This window comes from Sus scrofa, chromosome 12 (assembly GCF_054392235.1).
Source record: "Sus scrofa isolate SSC_HxYL_T2T_F1_AM1 chromosome 12, Sscrofa_HxYL_maternal_Yorkshire_Landrace_v2.0, whole genome shotgun sequence".
Classification (NCBI taxonomy): Eukaryota; Metazoa; Chordata; class Mammalia; order Artiodactyla; family Suidae; genus Sus; species Sus scrofa.
Genome location: NC_139394.1, coordinates 43,126,677 through 43,147,584, shown reverse-complemented (window position 1 = coordinate 43,147,584; position 20,908 = coordinate 43,126,677). Strand labels below are relative to the sequence as shown.

Sequence of the window (20,908 nt, the reverse complement as noted above, 5' to 3'; positions counted from 1 at the left end):
TCACTGGGTTAAGGATCTGGTGTTGCCGCAAGCTGTGGCATGGGTCACAGATGTGGCTTGGATCCAGTGTGGCTGTGACTGTGGTGTGGGTCAGCAGGTACAGCTATGACTTGACCCCTAGCCTGGGAACTTCCATGTACTGCAGGTGTGGCCATAAAAAACAAAAAATTTATTCAAAGAACTAAAGGCACGTTTAAAGAATTTTTTAAGTATGACAACAATGAATCAATAAGTAGTGTTCTCAATAAGGAGAGAGAAAATAGAAGCAAATGTCACCAAAGAGGACATACAGATGGCAAAGATATGAAAAGATATTTAAAAATCATTAGCTATTAGGAAGTGCAAATTGAAACAAGATGTTGCTATTCACCTGTCAAAGTTCCTAAAATAAAAACTAGTGATGGAGTTCCTGTTGTGATGCAGCGGAAAAAAACCAACTAGGAACCATGAGGTTGCGGGTTCAATCCCTGGCCCTGATCAGTGGGTTAAGGATCCAGCGTTGCCGTGAGCTGTGGTGTGGGTGGCAGATGCGGCTCAGATCCAGCATTGCTGTGGCTGTGGAGTAGGCCTGAGGCTGTAGCTCTGATTTGACTCCTAGCCTGAGAACCTCCATATGCCTAGGGGTGCAGCCCTAAAGAGCAAACAAAACAAAACAAAAACAACAATGAAAAACTAGTGACAACACTAAATGTTTGCAAGAATGTGGAATAATTGGATCACTTGTACATAGGTGGTGGGAATATAAATGATACAACCACTCCGGGAAATAATTTAGAAATTTCTTACAAAACTAAATATTTACCATATGACCCAACAGTCCTATTCCTAGTTATATATCCATGAGAAATGAAAGCATATGTTCACATAAAATCTTGAACATGAATGTCCACATTGTTCATAATAGCTAGAAAGTAGAAACAACCTGATGAATAGATAAACAAAATGTGTTATGTCCATACAATGAAAAATTATTTGGCCGTAAAGAGAAATGAAGTATGGGAGTTCCCGTCGTGGCGCAGTGGTTAACGAATCCGACTAGGAACCATGAGGTTGTGGGTTCGGTCCCTGCCCTTGCTCAGTGGGTTAAGGATCTGGCGTTGCCATGAGCTGTGGTGTAGGTTGCAGACGTGGCTCGGATCCCGCGTTGCTGTGGCTCTGGCGTAGGCCGGTGGCTACAGCTCCAATTCAACCCCTAGCCTGGGAACCTCCATATGCCGCAGAAGCGGCCCAAGAAATAGCAAAAAGACAAAAAAAAAAAAAAAAAAAAAAGAAATGAAGCATGAATACCTGCAACCACATTAAACACTTTATGCTAATTGAAAGAAGCCATGTAATATATAATTCCATTTATATGGAATATCCAGAATAGGTAAGTCTATAAAGACAGGAAGTAGATTAGTCATTGCCTAGGACTGAGGAGGGGTTTGGGGGAAATAGGGAGTGACTGCTACTGAGTACAACATTTCTTCTGGGGGTAATGAATTTCTTCTACAACTGATTGTGGCAATGGTTTGCAACTATGTGAATATAATAAAGACTACTGAATTATACACTTTAAATGGCTGAAATATGTCTGTGAATTTATCTCAATAAAGCTCTTAAAGTTTTTTGTTTTTGTTTTTGGTCTTTTTGCCATTTCTTGGGCTGCTCCCGCAGCATGTGGAGGTTCCCAGGCTAGGGGTCAAATCGGAGCTGTAGCCACTGGCCTACACCAGAGCCACAGCAACGCGGGATCCAAGCCACGTCTGTGACCTGCACCACAGCTCACAGCAATGCCTGATCTACCCACTGCGCGAGACCAAGGATTGAACCCACAACCTCATGGTTCCTAGTCGGATTCGTTAACCACTGAGCCACGACGGGAACTCCCTCTTAAAGATTTTTAAATGAGTTTAGCAAGGTCACAGGCTATAAGATCCATATACAAAAATCAGTCGTATTTCTGTGTACTAGCTAGCAATGAACAAGCAAAAAATTAAAATAATATTGTTCACAGTGGCACCAAATAAAATACTTGGAAATAAATTTAGCAAAAAGGTGTAAGACTTATACATTTAAAATTATATTACAATGCTGAGAGAAATTAAAGAAATTAAAGGTCTCAATACAGGCATACCTTACTTTATCACAGTTGCTTTACTACTGCACTGCACAGATAATTGCATTTTGCAGTTTGAAGTTTGAGGCAACCCTGCATTGTCAGGTGATGGTTAGCATTTTTTAGCAAAGTTTTTGTGTGTGTAACCACACCTGCAGCCTATGTAAGCTCCTGAGCTAGGAGTCAAATCAGAGCTGCAGCTGCCAGCCTACACCACCGCCATGGCAATACCGGAACCAAGTCGCATCTGTGCCCTATACCACAGCTTGTGGCAGTGCCGGATCCTCAACTCACTGAGCGAAGCCAGGGAATGAACCTGCATCCTCATGGGCACTATATTGGGTTCTTCTTCTTCTTCTTCTTTTTTTTTTTTCTTTTTTGGGCCTCACCCTCAGCATATGTATGTTCCCAGGCTAGGGGTTGAATTGGAGCTGTTGCAGCCATACAGCCACAGCAACATCAGATCCGAGCCGCATCTTTGACCTACAGCACAGCGCATGGCAATGCCGGATCCTTAACCCACTGACAGGGATTGAACTGGCCTTCTTATGGATACTATTCAGATTTGTTACCTCTGAGCCATAACAGGAACTTCTATGTTGTGTTCTTAACTTCCTGAGCCACAACAGGAACTCCAATAAAGTATTTTTTAATTAGGGTATATACATTGGTTTTTTTTTTTTTTTTTAAGACATAATGCTATTGCATGCTTAATAGACTACAGTATAAAGTAAACATAACTTTGGGAAACCAAAAAATTCATGACTTGTTTTATTGCAATATTTACTTTATTGTGGTCTGGAACCAAATCTGCAGTATCTCTGAGGTCTGTCTGCCTATAAATAGAGAGATAATCCATTTTCAGCAGTTGGAAAACTCAATACTGAAAGTGGCAATTTCTGCTAAATTGATCTATAAATTCATAGTCCATGTCAAAACCCAGCAGGCATTTTTTTTTTCTTTCTTTCTAGAATTTGACACACTCATTCTAAAATTTACATGGAAACCCAAAAGACCTAGAATAGACAAAACAATTATGAAAAGAAGAGAAAAGTTGAAAGACTTATCCTACCTGATTTCAAAACCGTCTGTAAAGCGTAGTTACCAAGCTGTGTGGCATTGCTGCAAGGATAGGCATATAGATCAGTGAAGCGGAAGTTAGAGTCCACAGCTCAACCTTTAATGTACGAGGTCAGTTGATTTTCAAAAGAGGTACATTCTTGATCCAAGATTTCTCTGCTTGGAAAAGCCCCAATGGAAAACAGTCTCTCACAGCGCGTGCTGCAGTATCACTCAGACTGCCTTGCAGTCAAGCCAGCGAATGCATCACTGTCTGCCTGATAAACTGCTACGTCATCCTTGGTGCCTGGCATGTTACAGAGTTGGGATCAGTGTGCGCTTCTAGTTGGATTTTGTGCCAGGTATGTGTCTACCTTGGACACTCTTTTCATGTTAGATTAAAATGGGGATGCTTTGAATTTGGAAGAATGAATGCGGCTTTTTATTTCTCGGGCTCTACTCTCACTGGAAGATTGTGAGCAGCATCTGTAAAAGACTAGGAACACTAGCTTTGTTTTGGATTCGGGTACGCTGTGTTAAGTGGTTGTTTTATAAAGAGCCCTTTGGTGAAAGGAAGCACAAACTTGATTAGTGAATGTGCCTCTTTAGTATAATTTTTCTGATATAATCAAGTGCACAATAGCCTGCTTTATTCTACACTCAGTGCTTTGCTTTTTGAATGCAGAACTTATATAACAAAGCAGAGAGTGATCCTCTTTTGGGAACTGCTTACATCTGGAGACACTTAGGTGTGTGTAAAATCGAGCTGCATCTACATCTGTGGTCACTGTAATTGTTCTGTACATAGGCCATAGTGCTATTTCTTTTTTTTTTAAGAGACTTAACTCTGAAGGGATATAAACTTCTTTAAAGGAAGAGGTAAACCTGACTGACTTTATCAGATGTTGGCATAGTATGAAAGGGTTGATACGGAGAGGTACAGGCCAGAAGCCAACCCAGGTTTTCTGTTTTTTCTTATGGCTGACAGTCATATTCAGTGGCCTGATTAAGTCTTTTCACCTTGGGGGAGTTCCCTTTCTGGTGCAGCAGAAACTGATCGGACTAGTATCCATGAGGACGCAGGTTTGATCCCTGGCCTTGCTCAGTGAGCTAAGGATCCAGTGTTGCTGTGAACTGTGGTGTAGGTCGCAGATGGAGCTGTGGCTCTTCCTGTGGCTGGCAGCTGCAGCTCTGATTTGACGCCTAACCTGGGAACTTCCATATGCCACGGGTGTGGCCCTAAGAAGCAAAAAAAAAGTCTTTTTACCTTGGGTCAACTGAATGTCCTAAGATCAAGGTTTATCTTAATCATTTTTCTTCTGCTTGATTTTTCATCTTTTAACTGTGTTCCAGGTCATTTGTGTACTGTTTGGAGGGTGTTCTTGGAAGGCTAATAGCGTCTCCGCACATATAATTCTCAGATGAGAAGTCTATTCAGGGTTTCAGTGGGAAAGAATTTTTCTATGGTGCATGAATCAGGTTAGATTTGACTCTGGTGAATTATACCGTTCCTGAGGATTTGTCCCAGGAAATTGTGATTCTGTAGATTCTAGCCGTTGCAGTCTTTTCTGCCATTACAAGGGAGCAATAGCCTAAGCTTAATTAAAAGCTAAAACAGGACCGTGTTCCTGTATAACATTTAGCCATCATTTACTTATTTAAGTGATTTTTCTACCTGTGGCAAATTTGCTTGCATAGCAATAGACATGTGCCAGTAGTTTTCTAGGCAGGATTTTTCTTCCCTGCTTAAACTGGCTTAGACTTCTGTATCTAAAGTATTTGTCCAGGCCCCTTTTCCTTTCTTCCACATCATCTTCTCTGTATCCTCTTTGCACCAGCACCAGTGGTGGCGTGTTTCATCCTTTAGACTGACTTTCTTTACCTCCTGACCTACTCTTGCCCCTCTAGGGGTCTGAAAATTAGTAATATTTGTTTGGATTGGATCTCAGGAATTACCTACTTAGGCTGTGCTGTCCTCCTTCCTCTGGATTTCCTGACCCGATTATTTTCCTGGCATAGTTGTCCTTGTAAACTTCATCTTCTTTTTGCCCTGGGCCCTCCCTGTCATGTGCTCCTGGCAGCCTGGAGAGGCCAGGGAGCTTTTCTCTGGTGACTGTCAGAAGAAAGTGACTGTTGTTGAGGCACATTTGCCTCGGCAAAGGCAGAGCTGCTAAAATCTTCTTTCTAGTTTTACAAGCTTTTATATTTCTCCTCTGCTCCTCCCAGTCCCCTTGGGAAATCAGGTAATTTTGTGAGTGAGCCCAGTGTAGGGGGAAAATTCCAACAGGAGAGGAAGTATGGAAACTGGGGACAAAGATGACAAAAAGACTGTATAGTTTGAGGCCATCAGGAATACCCTATTTTGACTGAAGCAGGGCCAAGAAGTAGGCAGAAGGCACAGTATCTCTTGTCCTCCTGGGTTTTAAGCACCTGTAACAGGAGAACAAACTCTGGCTTGTGTTTACAAGGCCGACCTCTGAAGAAAAAGCCTCCATTGCTTTGCCATCTTGATATGGAGGGTTCAGCTGAGGAAAATAAGGAGTTGAGATATTACATGCTTCAAAGGTAAGTTTTAGAGTGCTGTATTTAGGCAATATATACCTTTAAAAATTAGCAAGTCATTGACAACTAAGCCCTAGAATTTATGGGAAATCTGATTTGATGATTTTTTTTGTGTGTCTGTAGGAAGCTTTTTTTTTTTTTTAAGGAAATGAATGAAAACACTCATGTTTGTTTTTGGATTTCTAAACTGTTACTTTATACTCAGCATTTGAACCCAAGATACCCATGACCACATGTGGTTTGGTAGTTAAGTTGAAAGCAAGCACCCCTGTGCATACCTTACTGCGTGTGCTACTATTTTGTCGAGGAATCTCATTCAGCCTGTGCCGTATTTGCTCACTGGCCTTGGCTTGTTTTTTCAAGAGGGAAATCTCTTTATCTATTTTGAAGGAAAATATCAATTCTGTGTAGTAAGTAGCATTCTGTTGAAGGCAGTTTTGTAGAAAACTTTTTTAGAATATGCCTCTGGGGCCAGGAAATGTGCCTCCTGCCATTGTCCTGGCATGTGACAGTAGGCAGCCAGGCTGGAACTGTTGAGAGTGCCAAGCTCTCTCTCTTACCTCAAATCGATCTTCTCCCTGCTGTGAGAACTCACGCTGAGGAGGAAGTGAGTCAGGTCTTTTTCAGTCCTCTTTCAGGTCTGTGCTTGCCCAGCAGAGAGGCAGCATAAAAGACCTGAATGATTTGTTTGATGGCAGTCATTAAGGGACCCTCTGTTCCCTTATTTATTTATTTGCTTGTTTGTCTTTATTTTGCAATAGATTTCAAACTCTGGAGTTTTTCTCTTGAAAAAAATTACCTGAAAATTAAACTGGACCTTGGCAAATAGGGAAACAGGAGGTCCCTCTGTGGCTCAGTGGTAACGAATCTGACTAGTATCCATGAGGACTCCAGTTCACACCCTGCCCTTGCTTAGTGGGTTAAGGATCCAGCGTTGCCACAGGTTGTGGTGTAGTTCACAAACGTGGCTCCGATTCTGCATTGCTGGGCTGTGGTGTAGGCCAGCAGCTGCAGCTCCAGTTGGACCCCTAGCCTGGGAACCTCCATATGCTGCAGGTGTGGCCCTAAAAAGCAAAAAGCAAATAAATAAATAAGGAAACAAACAAAAAACATGAAATTTGTTTTTAGAACAATCACCCCTTCCTTTTCCTTTTTACTTGAGTTCTTCCACTCTTCGGGGGGGTTGAATCAAGCAAATCTTCCACGGAGAGTCAATAAGTAAAAAGTAACTGAATTTTTATCTTATATATACACTATATATTGTTTTATATATTATAGATAGATTTTTTTTTCCTTTTTACAGCTGTACCGCAGCATATGGAAGTTCCAAGGCTAGGGGTCAAATTGGAGCTGCAGGTGCCGGCCTGCACCACAGCCACAGCAATGCCAGATCCAAGCCGCCTCTGCAACCTATACCACAGCCACAGCAACGTGGGATCCGCACTGCATCTGCAACCTATACCACAGCTTGTGGCAATGGTGGATCCTTAACCCACTGAGCAAGGCCAGGGATTGAACCCGCATCCTCACAGACACTGTGTCAGGTTATTAACCTGCTAAGCCACAACAGGAACTCCTATACTTATATATTACATGCTTTCTATATTTTGATATATTGTATATACAATAAAATGGTTTATATGTAAGTATAAAATATATGTAATATTGTTTTATATATGTAAAACAAACATCTACAAATAAAACACACGTATATTTCTATATACTTACATACACACACCAAGTTTTATTTTGTTTTTCTGTGGTTAAATGCAGTAGGTGATCTGTCCATTGTTTTTCAAGGCGACATCCCCCCTGGGCAGTCTCTTCTCCACTTTGAACAGTCATCTAAGAATTCCCTTCTTTTCTCTTCTGTGTTGGATCCTCTGTTTCTTGCATCCCTTGTCTTCCTTTTTCCTTGATTTATTTCATTGTCTGGAACACATTCTCTAGTAGCTTCCTGAGAAAAGGTAGGTGAGAAGTCAAGATTTTGACATCTTTTCTATCTTTACACTTGATTCTCTTATTTTTAGCATGTGCCTAGCTTCTGAATATGGCTATTTGAAGGAGTCCACCTTTAAAAGTAAGATATATTTCTTTTTTTTTCTCCTCTCTTTGATTATAAATGACCCTTAGAGCACTTCTTTGCTAATTCTAAACTATTGATTAAACCTTATGATTGGGAGTTCTTTTGTGGCACAGCGGGTTAAGGGTCTGGTGTTGTCATTTCAGTGGCCTGGGTTGGCCTGGGTTGCTGCTATGGTATGGATTCGATTCCTGACAGGAGAACTTCCACATGCCATGGATGCAACCCAAAAAAAAACCCTGAAAAACTTTATGAACAATCCCTTCCCCACCTTAATTTTATCAATAGAGACTTGCTTCCCTGTTAGTCTTATACTCAGGCGGCTCCTTACCTATATCTTATATCTTCTCTGTCTCCCAAAGTAATGGAAAGCTGATCACTGAGGAGTGTGTGCATTTAATCTCAGCTTTATAGAATCATAATCTTTGGTTCATGAAACACTCCTTGGTCCATGTGTAACCTGTTATTTGGCCACGTATTTAGTTATTTTAAAAATAGTATGATGAGTTCCCATCGTGGCTGAGCAGTAACGAACACAACTAGTATCCATGAGGACACAGGTTTGATTCCAGGCCTTGCTCAGTGGGTTAAGGATCTGGCATCGCCATGATCCGTGGTGTAGGTCACAGATGCGGCTCGGGTCCTGCGTTGCCATGGCTGTGGTATAGGCTGGCAGCTGCAACTTTTGATTCGACCCGTAACCTGGGAACTTCCCTATGCTGTGGGTTCGGCCCTAAAAAGAACCTCCCCCACCCCAAAAAAAAAAGTATGCAAAGAATTTGAAAACCCAGCATTTATAACAAAGGTTGTCATCTACATCTATCCATATGGTTTCTGTCTAGCCATATGGTTTCTCCTCCTTAACCCTTCTTCCTAGCCTTCCCACTCAGATCATCATTTTCCTTAATCCCATGTTTATTATATTATTTTGTTTTCCTGTTTATATAGTTATACTGTTTGTATATGTATCTCTTAAAATATGTGTATTTTAGTTTTAAAATTTGTCATCTGTTTTTAATTTTATATTAAAATATTAAAATTATATATTTAATAAATATATAATTATTTTAAGATAAAATTATTAATGATTAATACTTGTAGGGATTATAATATTTATAAAATATAATATCAATGTTAATAGTTATGTTATAATTATTATATTAAATATATTAAAATTTGTGTATTTTGGGGCTTCTTGTATATTAGTCATATATCTAGACACTTGCCTAAATGTCCTATTATTTCTAATAATTTGTGGAATCTTTTGTTTTTTTATGTGAATTATATCATTCACAAATAAAGATAATTTATTTGTGGCCTCGCTCAGTGGGTTAAGGATCTGACGTTGCCATGAGCTGTGGTGTAGGTTGCAGATGTAGCTCGGATCCCGAGTTGCTGTGGCTGTGGTGTAGGCCGGTGGCTACAGCTCCGATTAGACCCCTAGCCTGGGAACCTCCATATGCCGTGGGTGCGGCCCCAGATAAGGCAAAAAAAAAAAAAAAAAAAACCCAAAAACAAAACACACACACACACACACACACACAAATACCACTGGTTGTTAGAAGCAGCATCATTGTGCTGCCGTTTAAATAAAGCACACCATCTGTTGTAAGATACATACCAATTTCAGAGCTTTTTATTTTATTTATTTGTCTTTTTAGGGCTGCACCCATGGCATATAGAAGTTCCCAGGTTTGGGGTCAAATCAGAGCTGTAGCTACTGGCTTATACCACAGAGCTTGTTAAAAAGCTAAAAAAGGAGTTCCTGTCATGGCTCAGCGGTTAACGAACTCATCTAGTATCCGTGAGGACTTGGGTTTGATCCCTGGCTTTGCTCAGTGAGTTAAGGATCCAGCATTGCCGTGAGCTGTGGTGTAGGTCGCAGACATAGCTCAGATCCCGTGTTGCTGTGGCTGTGGCGTAGGCCAGTGGCTACAGCTCTGATTGGATCCCTAACTGGGGAACCTCCATATGTGGAGCCTACAGTTCTAAAAAGACAAAAATAAATAAATATATTAAAAAAATCTTTAAGATTGATGAAATATGGTTTATCAAGCTGCTTTATAAATAAGTTGTTTTTGAAGTTGTTGATGTTGGAACATCTATGGGATACTCAAGTAAAAACATTTAATAGGCAGTTAAAAATGTCAAGTTACAGCTCATAAGATGGAGGCTAGAGATGCAGAGGTGAAGGTCGTCTGTGTTGGAATCACAATCCAGAAACAGCCTTGCTAACTGTTTTTGTTGTTGTTGTTTTTTGTTTTTATTTTTAACAGTTTCTCTGAGTCTAGTATTTATACCTTCTCATTTTAGTTTATCCTTTGCCTGTCTCCTTTTGATGGCATCTGTTGGTAATTTTTTTTTTTTTTTTCTTTTTAGGGCCACACCTGAGGCATAGGGAGGTTCCCAGGCTAGGGGTTGAATCAGAACTACAGCTGCTGGCCTACACCACAGCTAAAGCAACGCCAGATCTGAGTCGTGTCTGCGACCTACACCACAGCTCCTGGCAACGCCTGATCCTTAACCCACTGAGTCCAGGGATGGAACCCAAAACGTCATGGTTCCTAGTCAGATTCGTTTCTGCTGCACCATGAGAGGAACTCCTGTTGGTAAATCTTAATACTATCTTTTATTATTTTGGGAATACTTAGTTTGTTTCTTAAACTTCCATAAGCAGAGATGATTTTCTTTTCTCTCTTCTGTTGAAAAACTACATTGTCTGCCAGCATGCAGTCTTCACAAGGGTGCCATTGGAAGTGCTGTTATAAGCCTGGTAGTAAAAAGCAAGTCTGCAAGAGAGACAGATGATGTGAAGAAATCTTCTTTATAGACATTCATGGTTTCTCTCTTTTTGTAGGTCCAGCATGTCTGGCTTGCACCTAGTAAAGCAAGGTCGAGACCGAAAGAAAATAGACTCTCAGCGAGATTTCACTGTAGCTTCTCCAGCAGAATTTGTTACTCGTTTTGGTGGGAATAAAGTGATTGAGAAGGTAAGTAACAAACTGGTGGATTATTTTTTTTTTTCAACCGTCCATGAGATTTAATGCCTGGATTGGTTGTCTAGATGAGCTCAAACCTGATATTTAGATTGAATTTCTGAGACTATGCAGAATTATCCTTTCTGCCTCCTTAGCATCCTATTAAATAATTTCACTATTTGCTGTAGTATGTATTTAACACTGATGATTTAGTTGTAGCTAAGAAGATGAAGCAGTGCCCATAAAGTTCTTTTAGAAAGATCTTGTGGTTTTTGTATGTTTGGCTGCACTGATTTGAGAAGGTGTAAGAAATTGATAAGCCTGTGTGGTGGTGGTAAGGAGGTAATATGTTATAACCTTGGATTCATTGCTAAGGGAGCAGAGAGATTTTCACAACAGAAGACATAAACAAGTTTGCTGCACTGTGACTTACTGGGTTCTACCAGGAGTTTGAGATATTTAGAGAAAACAGACCACATGAAATCCTTAAAAAGAGATGCTAAGTATTTTGAAATGCTGTATGTCTGTCACTTTTATCTAAACCATATCAGAGCTTAGAGGATGGCTTGGTTGAATTAGCATGCAGTGGTTAAAAGATTGAAGGATGGGGACCTATATCCCACTCCTAAAGGTACTGCTTCAGCAGGGGCCCTCTGTTGGTCTTCCAGTGAAGATCGGTTGCTTGTCTCCTAACCTGTGTTATCCTCAGAGCCATGATTGTGAGGCGGGTGAGGAGATGAAAGGTTTGTTTAACAGAGAAGTCTCAGGATCATTGATCCTTCTACTCTTTCTCTTGTGACCATTCTTTCTGGGGCATTCTCTCCAATTCTAGGGCATTTGGAGTCAGCATCGTGGAGAAAGGTGGTAGTGGGTGCAGGCGTTCTTAGACATGTTCAGGGCTCTGTGCCTTGTTTCACTACCGCAGAAAATAGTACATGACGCTCCACTGTTTAGTCTTCCCCCCACCTTGTTTGATATCCATCATCCCTCTGAAGTTTCTTACCTCTGTTCCTTAATAATAGGTATGATAGAATAATTTACAAACTCACAAGCTTTGAGTAACTGGTTTTTCCCTTCAAGAAATGAAGTTAGAAAGGAGTAAGTTTTAGCCGGCACATACTAATGTATTTGCTCAGATAACACCTTAAAATATCCCTTGATCATGCTGGAGTTGGTTCCTAACTGCCTAGGCCAGCAATACAAATTCCTAGTTGAAACACTGGCTTGTCAGAGAAAGCTGCAAAAATGGTTTCATTTCTTTTCCTCCATCTTTGCCTGCCTTTTCTACTTTTCTCTCCAATGCCCATGGCCCCACTCTCCCAGGTTCTCATTGCCAACAATGGCATCGCAGCAGTGAAATGCATGCGGTCTATCCGCCGGTGGTCTTATGAGATGTTTCGAAATGAGCGTGCAATCCGGTTTGTTGTCATGGTCACACCCGAAGACCTGAAAGCCAACGCTGGTGAGTAACAGTAAAAGAGTCAAATGTATTCATACAGGGATGTTCATTCCCTTGTTTAAAATAATGAGAAACTAGGAGTAGCTTAAGTGTCCAACATTAGTGGATTGGTTATATAAAGAGTGTTCTGCTAATTTTATGAAATACCTTGTAGCGGAGTTCCTGCTGTGGCACAGTGGGATCAGTGGTGTCTTCTGCAACAATGGGATGTAGGTTCAGTCCCTGTCCTGGCACAGTGGGTTAAAGATCTGACAGTGCCACAACTGTGGCTTAGATTGCAGTTGCAACTGGGATCTGATCCCTGGCCCAGGAACTCCGTATGCTGTGGGGCATTGAAAAACAAAAAGTTGAACCTTAAAAAAAAAAACCACAAAAAACTACAACAAAACAAAACCATGTAGCCATTAAAAAATATTTTCTGGGATAACATCAGTTTGAGAATGCCATTCTGACAAATTGTTATACTGTTTATTCTTATGTAACAATATTAGCACAGATTTGTTAACTTAAAACAACAGATGTTGGGAGTTCCTATTGTGGCTCCAACTACTATTCCTTAGAATGGGGGTTTGACCCCTGGCCTGGCTCAGTGGGTCAAGGAACTGTGGTTTCTGTGAGCTGTGGTGTAGCTTGCAGACAAGGCTCAGATTCCACGTTGCCGTGGCTGTGGTGTTGGCCAGCAGCTGCAGCTCTGATTCGACCCCGAGCCTGGGAATTTCCATATGCCACAAGTGCAGCACTAAAAAGCAAAAAAAAAAACCCAAAAAACAAACCCCAAAACAACACCCCCAACAGATGTTTATGATCTCACAGTTTCTGTAAGTTGAGTCTTTTGCTTCAGGGTATTACAAGGTTACAATCTCATCCGAGACTTGACCTGGGATAAATCTGTTATCAAGCTTGACTGCTTGTTGGCAGCATTCAGTTTTCTGTGGGCGTTCAGACTGAGGGCCTGAATATGTAGCTGGTTGGTGGCTGGAGATTATTCTTGGCTCCTTGTCACACGGGTCATCCCAAAATGATTGCCTCCTGCTTTGAAGCCAGCAAGGGAAAGTCTCCCAGTAAGAACAATTACATTCTTATGTACTGTTTGTGTGAAAGTGATATCTCTTCATCCGTGCCCTGTTCTCTTGGCTGAATGCAAGTCATAGGTGGTGCCCACATCCAAGGAGAGAGGATAACTTAAGATAGGAATACCTGGATACATGGGACTGTGAGGACAGACACTATGTGTCTGTCCATCATAATTGCTTAGGAAAAGTAGGCTATAAGGAGAATGAGAGCATGATATAATAATAGAAAAAAAACATGTTGTGTAGAGTCAGGGAAAAAAAGGTTTTTTCTTTCTTTTTTTTTTTTTTTTTTTCCTGGCTGCATTCATGGCATATGGAAGTTCCTAAGCCAGGGGTCAAATCTGAGTTGCAGCTGCCACCTACACCACAGCTTTGGCAACACTGGATCTTTAATCTATTGCCCTGGGTTAGTGATCAAACTTGTGATGTGACGGAGACAATACCAGATCCTTAACCCACTGCACTGAAGTAGGAATTCCTGGGGAGGAAAAAAGGTTTAATGACACATACCAAAAAAGCAATCTGGTTTTCTCGGGGGGGTGGGGGTGGAGGGTGAGGGGGTGGAGATTTGGGGCTGTTTTAATTTCTATTTGCGTTCCTGCTTTGCTACCTTCTTTACATAGGGCTTATACTATTCTATAGTTTCTTTAAAACTTATTTAAAAACAGAACTTGGAGTTCCTGTCATGGCGCAGCAGAAACGAATCTGACTAGGAACCATGAGGTTGTGGGCCTCCCTCAGTGGGTTAAGGATCTGGTGTTGCCATGAGCTGTGATGTAGGTCGCAGGCGAGGCTTCGATCTGATGTTGCTGATGTTGAGGTGGCGTAGTCGGCAGCTACAGCTCCGATTAGACCCCTAGCCTGGGAATCTCCATATGCTGTGGGTGTGGCCCTAAAAAGCAAAAAAAAAAAAAAAAGAAAAGAAAAAGAAAAACTAGAACTCTAGGAAGGATTATAATACTGGTGTTATTGAAATAAGGAATTAATATTTCAGAAGATTTTTCCATTTTCGTTTTTCTAAACTTTTCTATTATGTTAGTTATTTTGATAGCTTTGTTGAGTATAATTTATATCCTGTAAAAATTACCCTTTAAAAAGTGTACAGTTCTATGCGTTTTAGTAAATTTATACCATTTGAAATCATCATTGTAATCTAGTTTAAAACACTAAGTATTTTTACAGTGTAAAAATTATGAAAAAGGGGAGTTCCCATCGTGGCACAGGGGTTAACGAATCCAACTAGGAACCATGAGGTTGAGGGTTCAATCCCTGGCCTTGCTCAGTGGGTTAAGGATCCGGCGTTGCCATGTGCTGTGGTGTAGGTTGCAGACGTGGCTCGTATCCCTTGTTGCTGTGGCTCTGGCGTAGGCCAGTGGCTACAGCTCCGATTCGACCCCTAGCCTGGGAACCTCCATGTGCCTCGGGAGCGGCCCTAGAAAAGGCAAAAAGACAAAACAAAAAAAAACAAAAAAAAACCAAACAAACAAACAAAAAAACCATTATGAAAAAGGATAACTGAGAAGAGTTAGTAATTGACATGATGAGAGGACTTGATCCTCTGGGACTGGAGGGGGAACAGGCAAAATTGACAGGTGTAAGGATGGTAATAATTGACCAGTTGCATATTTTTATTTCCTGGTACTTATTGGAAGAGTTGGAGAGGTGGATGATTAATGAAATCCACAGTAGGAAAATTGAATATTCTGTTTTGGGAAGAGTTTTCTTACTTATTTGTAACTATATTCTAGAATAGTGTCTCTGGTGGTAGTTGTGGTAACTGTGGGAAGTAGGAAATGGAAGAGAAATACAAGGTATATAATTAGGATGAGCATTCTTCTTCTACTTCCCAGGGCTTCTGTTTTCGTTAATGTCTGTAATAATGATAATAGAAGATTGATTGGTGTAGAACTTTGAACTCTTGTTAGTTGATGATAGGAGTACCTCTGCAGACTGTGTGTGTGTGTGTGTGTGTGTGTGTGTGTATTTAGGATGTAAGTCAGCAATTAAAGTAACTTTTCTATATCTCCGGCGACTGAGCTACAGAAAAGACTAAAATGGAGTAGAAAAGTTAGATTTAACTACATAAAACTTTCTATTTAGCAAATTTAAAAAAAGAAAGAAAAAGTTGAAGACAAATGATAATCTAGAAAAAGAAGTTAATAGCAAAGACTTTCTACCTATAATATGAGCAAAAGACACCTTTTAAAAGAAAGTGGACAAGGAGTTCCCATCGTGGCTCAGTGGTTAACAAATCTGTGTAGGAACCATGAGGTGGCGGGTTCGATCCCTGGCCTCGCTCAGTGGGTTAAGGTTCCGGCGTTGTTGTGAGCTGTGGTGTAGGTTGCAGACGCAGCTCGGATCCAGCGTTGCTGTGGCTCTGGAGTAGGCCAGTAGCTACAGCTCCGATTACCCCTAGCCTGGGAATCTCCATATGCTGCGAGAGCGGCCCTAGAAAAGGCAAACAAACAAACAAACAAACAAACAAACAAAAAGTGGACAGGGAACATGGATCTGTCGTAAAGGAAGAATTGAAAAGGAACAGTAAACATATGAAAGGGAATTAAATTAAGTTCCAGTGATAAAGAAATGAAAACCAAAGCAATAATGGATTGGGATTTTTAAAAAATTTGTAAGACTGGCGAAATGTGAAAGATTGATAATGCCCAGTGTAGCGGAGAGTATAGGTAACTTGGCATCCACATTGCTCATGAGAGTCCAAAGTGGGAAAAGAGCCACAATATATTAAATTTGTTAGCAGATTATAGTTTCTAGTGTTTCAAAGCCTGAACTGATTATCTCTGAGTGGTGGGACAATGAGTGATTCTGACTTTTAAAAACCAGTGCATATTATTATATCCTGATATATTTTCTAGAGCTTTTAATAATCAGCATGCTTTCCCTCATAATCAAAGAGAACACTACACCTGCTTTTATTATGAACAAACTGTAGGGCCTCGTCTCTTACTTTGAGTGGAATTTTTCAAGACGGATTTAAAATCTTTAAAAAATTAGAAGTAGGAGATAAGAAACATTAATAAACATGGTGGCAATGGACCTTGAGCAAGTTATTTAACTGCTCCAAACCATACTTTCCTGTAAACCAGGTGCTAATAATACCTCTTATATATAGGGTTGTCGAGGATTAAATGAAATAATATAAAGTGCTTAGTACAGTCCCTGCACATTGTAGCTGCTCTGCTACAATTATTCCCAGAAAAGGAAGAGGGAAACATCAGGTGACAGATTTGACAGGGAATACTGAGCCAAAAAAAAAAAAAAAAAGTAGAAAGGGGAAGAATTTATTTTTTTTAAAGTGTCTTTCCAATACCTAGTATGCCCATCCTTCCAGATAAACCCTGTTCAAGCACCTGATAGACTTTTATATAACAGGTGACCTTTCCTGTTAAGCCAGTCTACAAACCCTCCAGACTTTATCCTCTTTCCTCACTGTGTCCCGGCTTTATACCAGGAAGAGGGCTTTCTTAGAATATAGTGCCAGTCAAAGACAAAAGGTGTCATAGAACTTTTTCTCCGAATCATTGTACCTGAGCCTGTAAGTGACAGACACATCATCCTTGATGTGGGGATCCTGAAGACCCTTCTGAAAGATGACACAGTGAAATGTATGAGAACTGCTGTTTTAGTATAAGAGCTTCCTAACTATGATATTACCACATTTAAAAAAATTTTTTTTTGGACGTGCCCGAGTTCCGAGGTCAGGGATCTAACCCACCACAGCTGTAATCAGAGCCACAACAGTGACAACGCTGGATCCTTAAGCCACTGAGCCACCAGGGAACTCCAAGATTACCACATTTTAGTGCCTGTCACTTAACAAAGGGTTTCCAACTAAATGGTTCTGGAAATTATCCCATGAATGCAGTTTGTACTGTGGTCACCTGTGATGGTACCTGTCCTTTATATAGTTTTGCTCTGCTGTTACATTTCAGAAAATAAAGCATGTGTTCTCTGTTAATTTGCTTGTGTTTTCAGAATACATTAAGATGGCAGATCACTATGTGCCAGTGCCAGGAGGACCAAACAACAACAACTATGCAAATGTGGAATTAATTCTTGATATTGCTAAAAGGATCCCAGTGCAAGTAAGAAATGAGCATCTCCTTGAAAACCAAATCCACCCATCTTACACACAAGGGCGTAGCCAGTGAAGAACTTTTAATTTTATATAAAACATCTTTGTTGAACACTGATAAAAGCCTTTATATGGGATATCACAGACAGGGAAAGGAAAGATGGAAAGAATGGAATGAGTCAACATAAAGTGAACATATATCCAAACTGGAGATTCCTAAGAATCTTTGAGAGATGATTTATTCTATCCATTTCACCTTCAAACCTCCCACCAAGTAAAAGTTGTCTATTTCCAATGGAATACTTAGTCCAGAGCATGGTGATGTAGAGGAGGTTGTTTCTTCCCTATCACAGTGTGTTAGGAAGTTTAGGGTAAGTGTCTTAAGGCCCAAAGAGAGACAACTCGAGATGTGTATGGCAGAAGAACCACTAGCTATAAAAGTGGAGTTGTATGGCTGAAGTAATTCCATCTGTGAAAGAAAAGCAATGTTTCTACAGTAGGCTCTATAGAGTCTAGTTGAAAGACTACATGACTTGAGTTTCCTAAAGAGCAAGAATACTAGCTGGATCTCGATATGGATTTCAACTTGTTTGTGACCTCTTAGAAGGTTTTCCCACAATGCACTGCTGATTGTTATTCTGCGACAAGTTTGCCAAAATCCGCTATAGAAGCTGATTAAGGATTAGGCTGCTTTGGAGCCATTGTACCTCTTGGAGTAGGGCAGGTCTTGGTCGAAAGTAATACATGGAGTTCCCATTGTGGTACAGTGGAAACGAATCTGACTAGGAACCATGAGGTTGCAGGTTCGATCCCTGGCCTTGCTCAGTGGGTTAAGGATCCGGTGTTGCCGTGAGCTGTGGTGTAGGTTGCAGATGCGGCTCGGATCTGGTGTTGCTGTAGCTGTGGCCTAGGTCAGCAGCCATAGCTCTGATTCGACCCCTAGCCTGGGAACCTCCATATGCTGCGGGTAAGGCCCTAAAAAGCAAACGAAAAAAAAAGAAAAAAAAGAAGAAAAAGAAAGTAATCCAGTTTATCGTGCTCTCTTTAATATGAATTTTAAGAATGAATTATCTGTTCCCTTGTAGGCAGTATGGGCTGGCTGGGGCCATGCTTCTGAGAATCCCAAGCTCCCAGAACTTCTTTTGAAAAATGGCATCGCCTTCATGGGTAAGACTTTCTGACGTACTGTTGCTGTCTTTGTGTTTCTCTCTGTCATTTTGGTCCTTACTCCCTTCTAGATTCTGCTTCTCTTCTCTTTCACGTACACAAGGCTCTTATTTTTCATCAAACAGCAACTCTCAGAATAACTTTCTTCATTTTTTTTTTTCTTTCTTTCTTTCTTTTTTTTTTTTAAGGGCCACACCTGTGGCACATGGAGGTTCCCAGGCCAGGGGTCAGATCGGAGCTGTAGCCTTAACCCACTGAGTGAGGCCAGGGATCAAACCTGTGTCCTCATGGATACTAGTCAGATTCATTTCAGCTGAGCCACGATGGGAACTCCAATTGCTTTTACTTTTTAACCCCCCCATCATTTCTTATACCCTGCATATTGATTGTGTTTTCCGTCCCTGGGTTCTTTTCTATCAGATACGAACGAGGCTCTGATTTCCAGAACAGTGGCCTTTAAAAACTTTGCTATTCACCTTAAGAAAACATGTGAAGAAAGGACCTATTTTTATATAGAAAAGATAATTGAATACTTAGGATACCTGGCACTGTGCCTTTAAATATGAATCCGTACCTTCACATTTAAGCATATATTTTGTATTTCTATAAGTGAGAGCTACTTCTTCTGACCTTTCTGCTCTCCTAGACAGAGAGAATAATTGTGGTTATATGATTCAAAGTGTTTATATCTCTGTCTCAGAGACCTTCTACAATGATTATTATGCTTTGAAAACTCTCTGAAAGATAAGTTTTCCTTTTGGGTTTTCCCTAAGACCAAGAAGTGTGTAAATATTTCAGTCTTAAAGCCCCAAATTTTATTCTCCTTACTTCAGGATATTGGTTAAAAAAAAAAAAAAAAAAAAAAAAAAAAGACTGGGAGTTCCCGTTGTGGTGCAGTGGTTAACAAATCCGACTAGGAACCATGAGGTTGCGGGTTCGATCCCTGGCCTTGCTCAGTGGGTTGAGGATGCGGCGTTGCCATGAGCTGTGGTGTAGGTCACAGATGTGGCTCGGATCCCGCGTTGCTGTGGCTGTGGCGTGGGCTGGCAGCTACAGCTCCGGTTAGACCCCTAGCCTGGGAACTTCCATATGCTGCGGGAGCGGCCCAAGAAATGGCAAAAAAGACAAAAAAAAAAGAAAAGAAAAAAGACTTTGTTAATCTGGTAAAGTTGGATCACGAAAGATGATAAAATCAGAGTTAGATTTGTAAGGAATTTAATTCAGCATGTATTTATATATATTGAATTCTCCCTGTGTGCAAAAATATACTGCATTTGGTTCTACAAAGGTTACACAGATGAGTCAAAACTTAATGGTCCCTATAACCAAGTTTCTTTTTTTTTTTTTCTTTTTTGCTTTTTAGGGCCACACTTGTAGCATATGGAAATTCCCAGGCTCGGGGTTGAATCAGATACTGCAGCTGCCATCCAAGCCACAGCCACAGCAACACCAGATCCGAGCCACATCTGCGACCCACACCACAGCTCACAGCAATGCTGGATCCTTAACTCACTGAGTGAGCCCAGGGATTGAACCCAAATCCTCATGGATACTAGTTGGGCTCTTAACCTTTTGAGCCACAATGGGAACTCCAGGTTTTTTCTTTTAAGTTTCTGTTGTTTGTGGTATGTGATGTATGGGAGACAAGGCAAATATAAAAATAATTCAGTGGAAGACAGAATGTATGTGACAGAAAGGAGGCTAAAATGTTACAGTCATGGTTCTCTTCTTGTTTTGTTTTTAGGTCCTCCAAGCCAGGCCATGTGGGCTTTAGGGGATAAGATTGCATCATCAATAGTGGCCCAAACTGCAGGTATCCCAACTCTTCCATGGAGTGGCAGTGGTAAGAAATCTTTTCTTGTTTTATATGTTAAAGTATAGAAAAGCTCTGTAGGATATTTGGGATTATGGCTTGGGTACTTAAGCCTGCTTTTTAAAATTAATTACTTAATTTGTCTTTTTAGGGCCTCACCCAAGGTATATGGAGGTTCCCAGGCTAGGGGTCCAATCGGAGCTGTAGCTGCCAGCTTACACCACAGCCACAGCAATGCTGGTTCTAAGCCACTTCTGTGACCTACACCACAGATCATGGCAACGCCGGATCCTTAACCCACTGAGCAAGGCCAGGGATCGAACCTGTTTCGGGTTCGTTAACTGCTAAGCCATGATGGGAACTCCAAGCCTGCTTTAAAATGTTTAAAGATATTTGAAAAGAAATAGACTCCAGGAGTTCCTGTCATGGCTCAGTGGTTAACGAATCTGACTAGGAACCATGAGGTTGTGCGTTCGATACCTGGCCTTGCTCAGTGGGTTAAGGATCCGGCGTTGCCGTGAGC

At 40.9% G+C, this 20,908-nt stretch overlaps 1 protein-coding gene across 41 annotated transcripts in view; it reads left to right on the top strand.

The window, feature by feature from the left end:
- ACACA (acetyl-CoA carboxylase alpha) overlaps window positions 1-20,908 on the top strand; it is a 293,326-nt gene that overhangs the window by 92,367 nt on the left and 180,051 nt on the right. For 40 of the 41 annotated variants that reach the window (XR_014820335.1, XR_014820333.1, XR_014820334.1 and 37 more), the window contains 5 exon segments: window positions 10,660-10,792; window positions 12,104-12,242; window positions 17,306-17,415; window positions 18,491-18,572; window positions 20,317-20,415. Coding sequence is in view for 34 of the 41 variants with exons in the window: in XM_084982960.1 (XP_084839086.1) it covers window positions 10,660-10,792; window positions 12,104-12,242; window positions 17,306-17,415; window positions 18,491-18,572; window positions 20,317-20,415 (563 nt within the window). In the remaining 7 variants the exon portion in view is untranslated. 41 annotated transcript variants of the gene reach the window in all.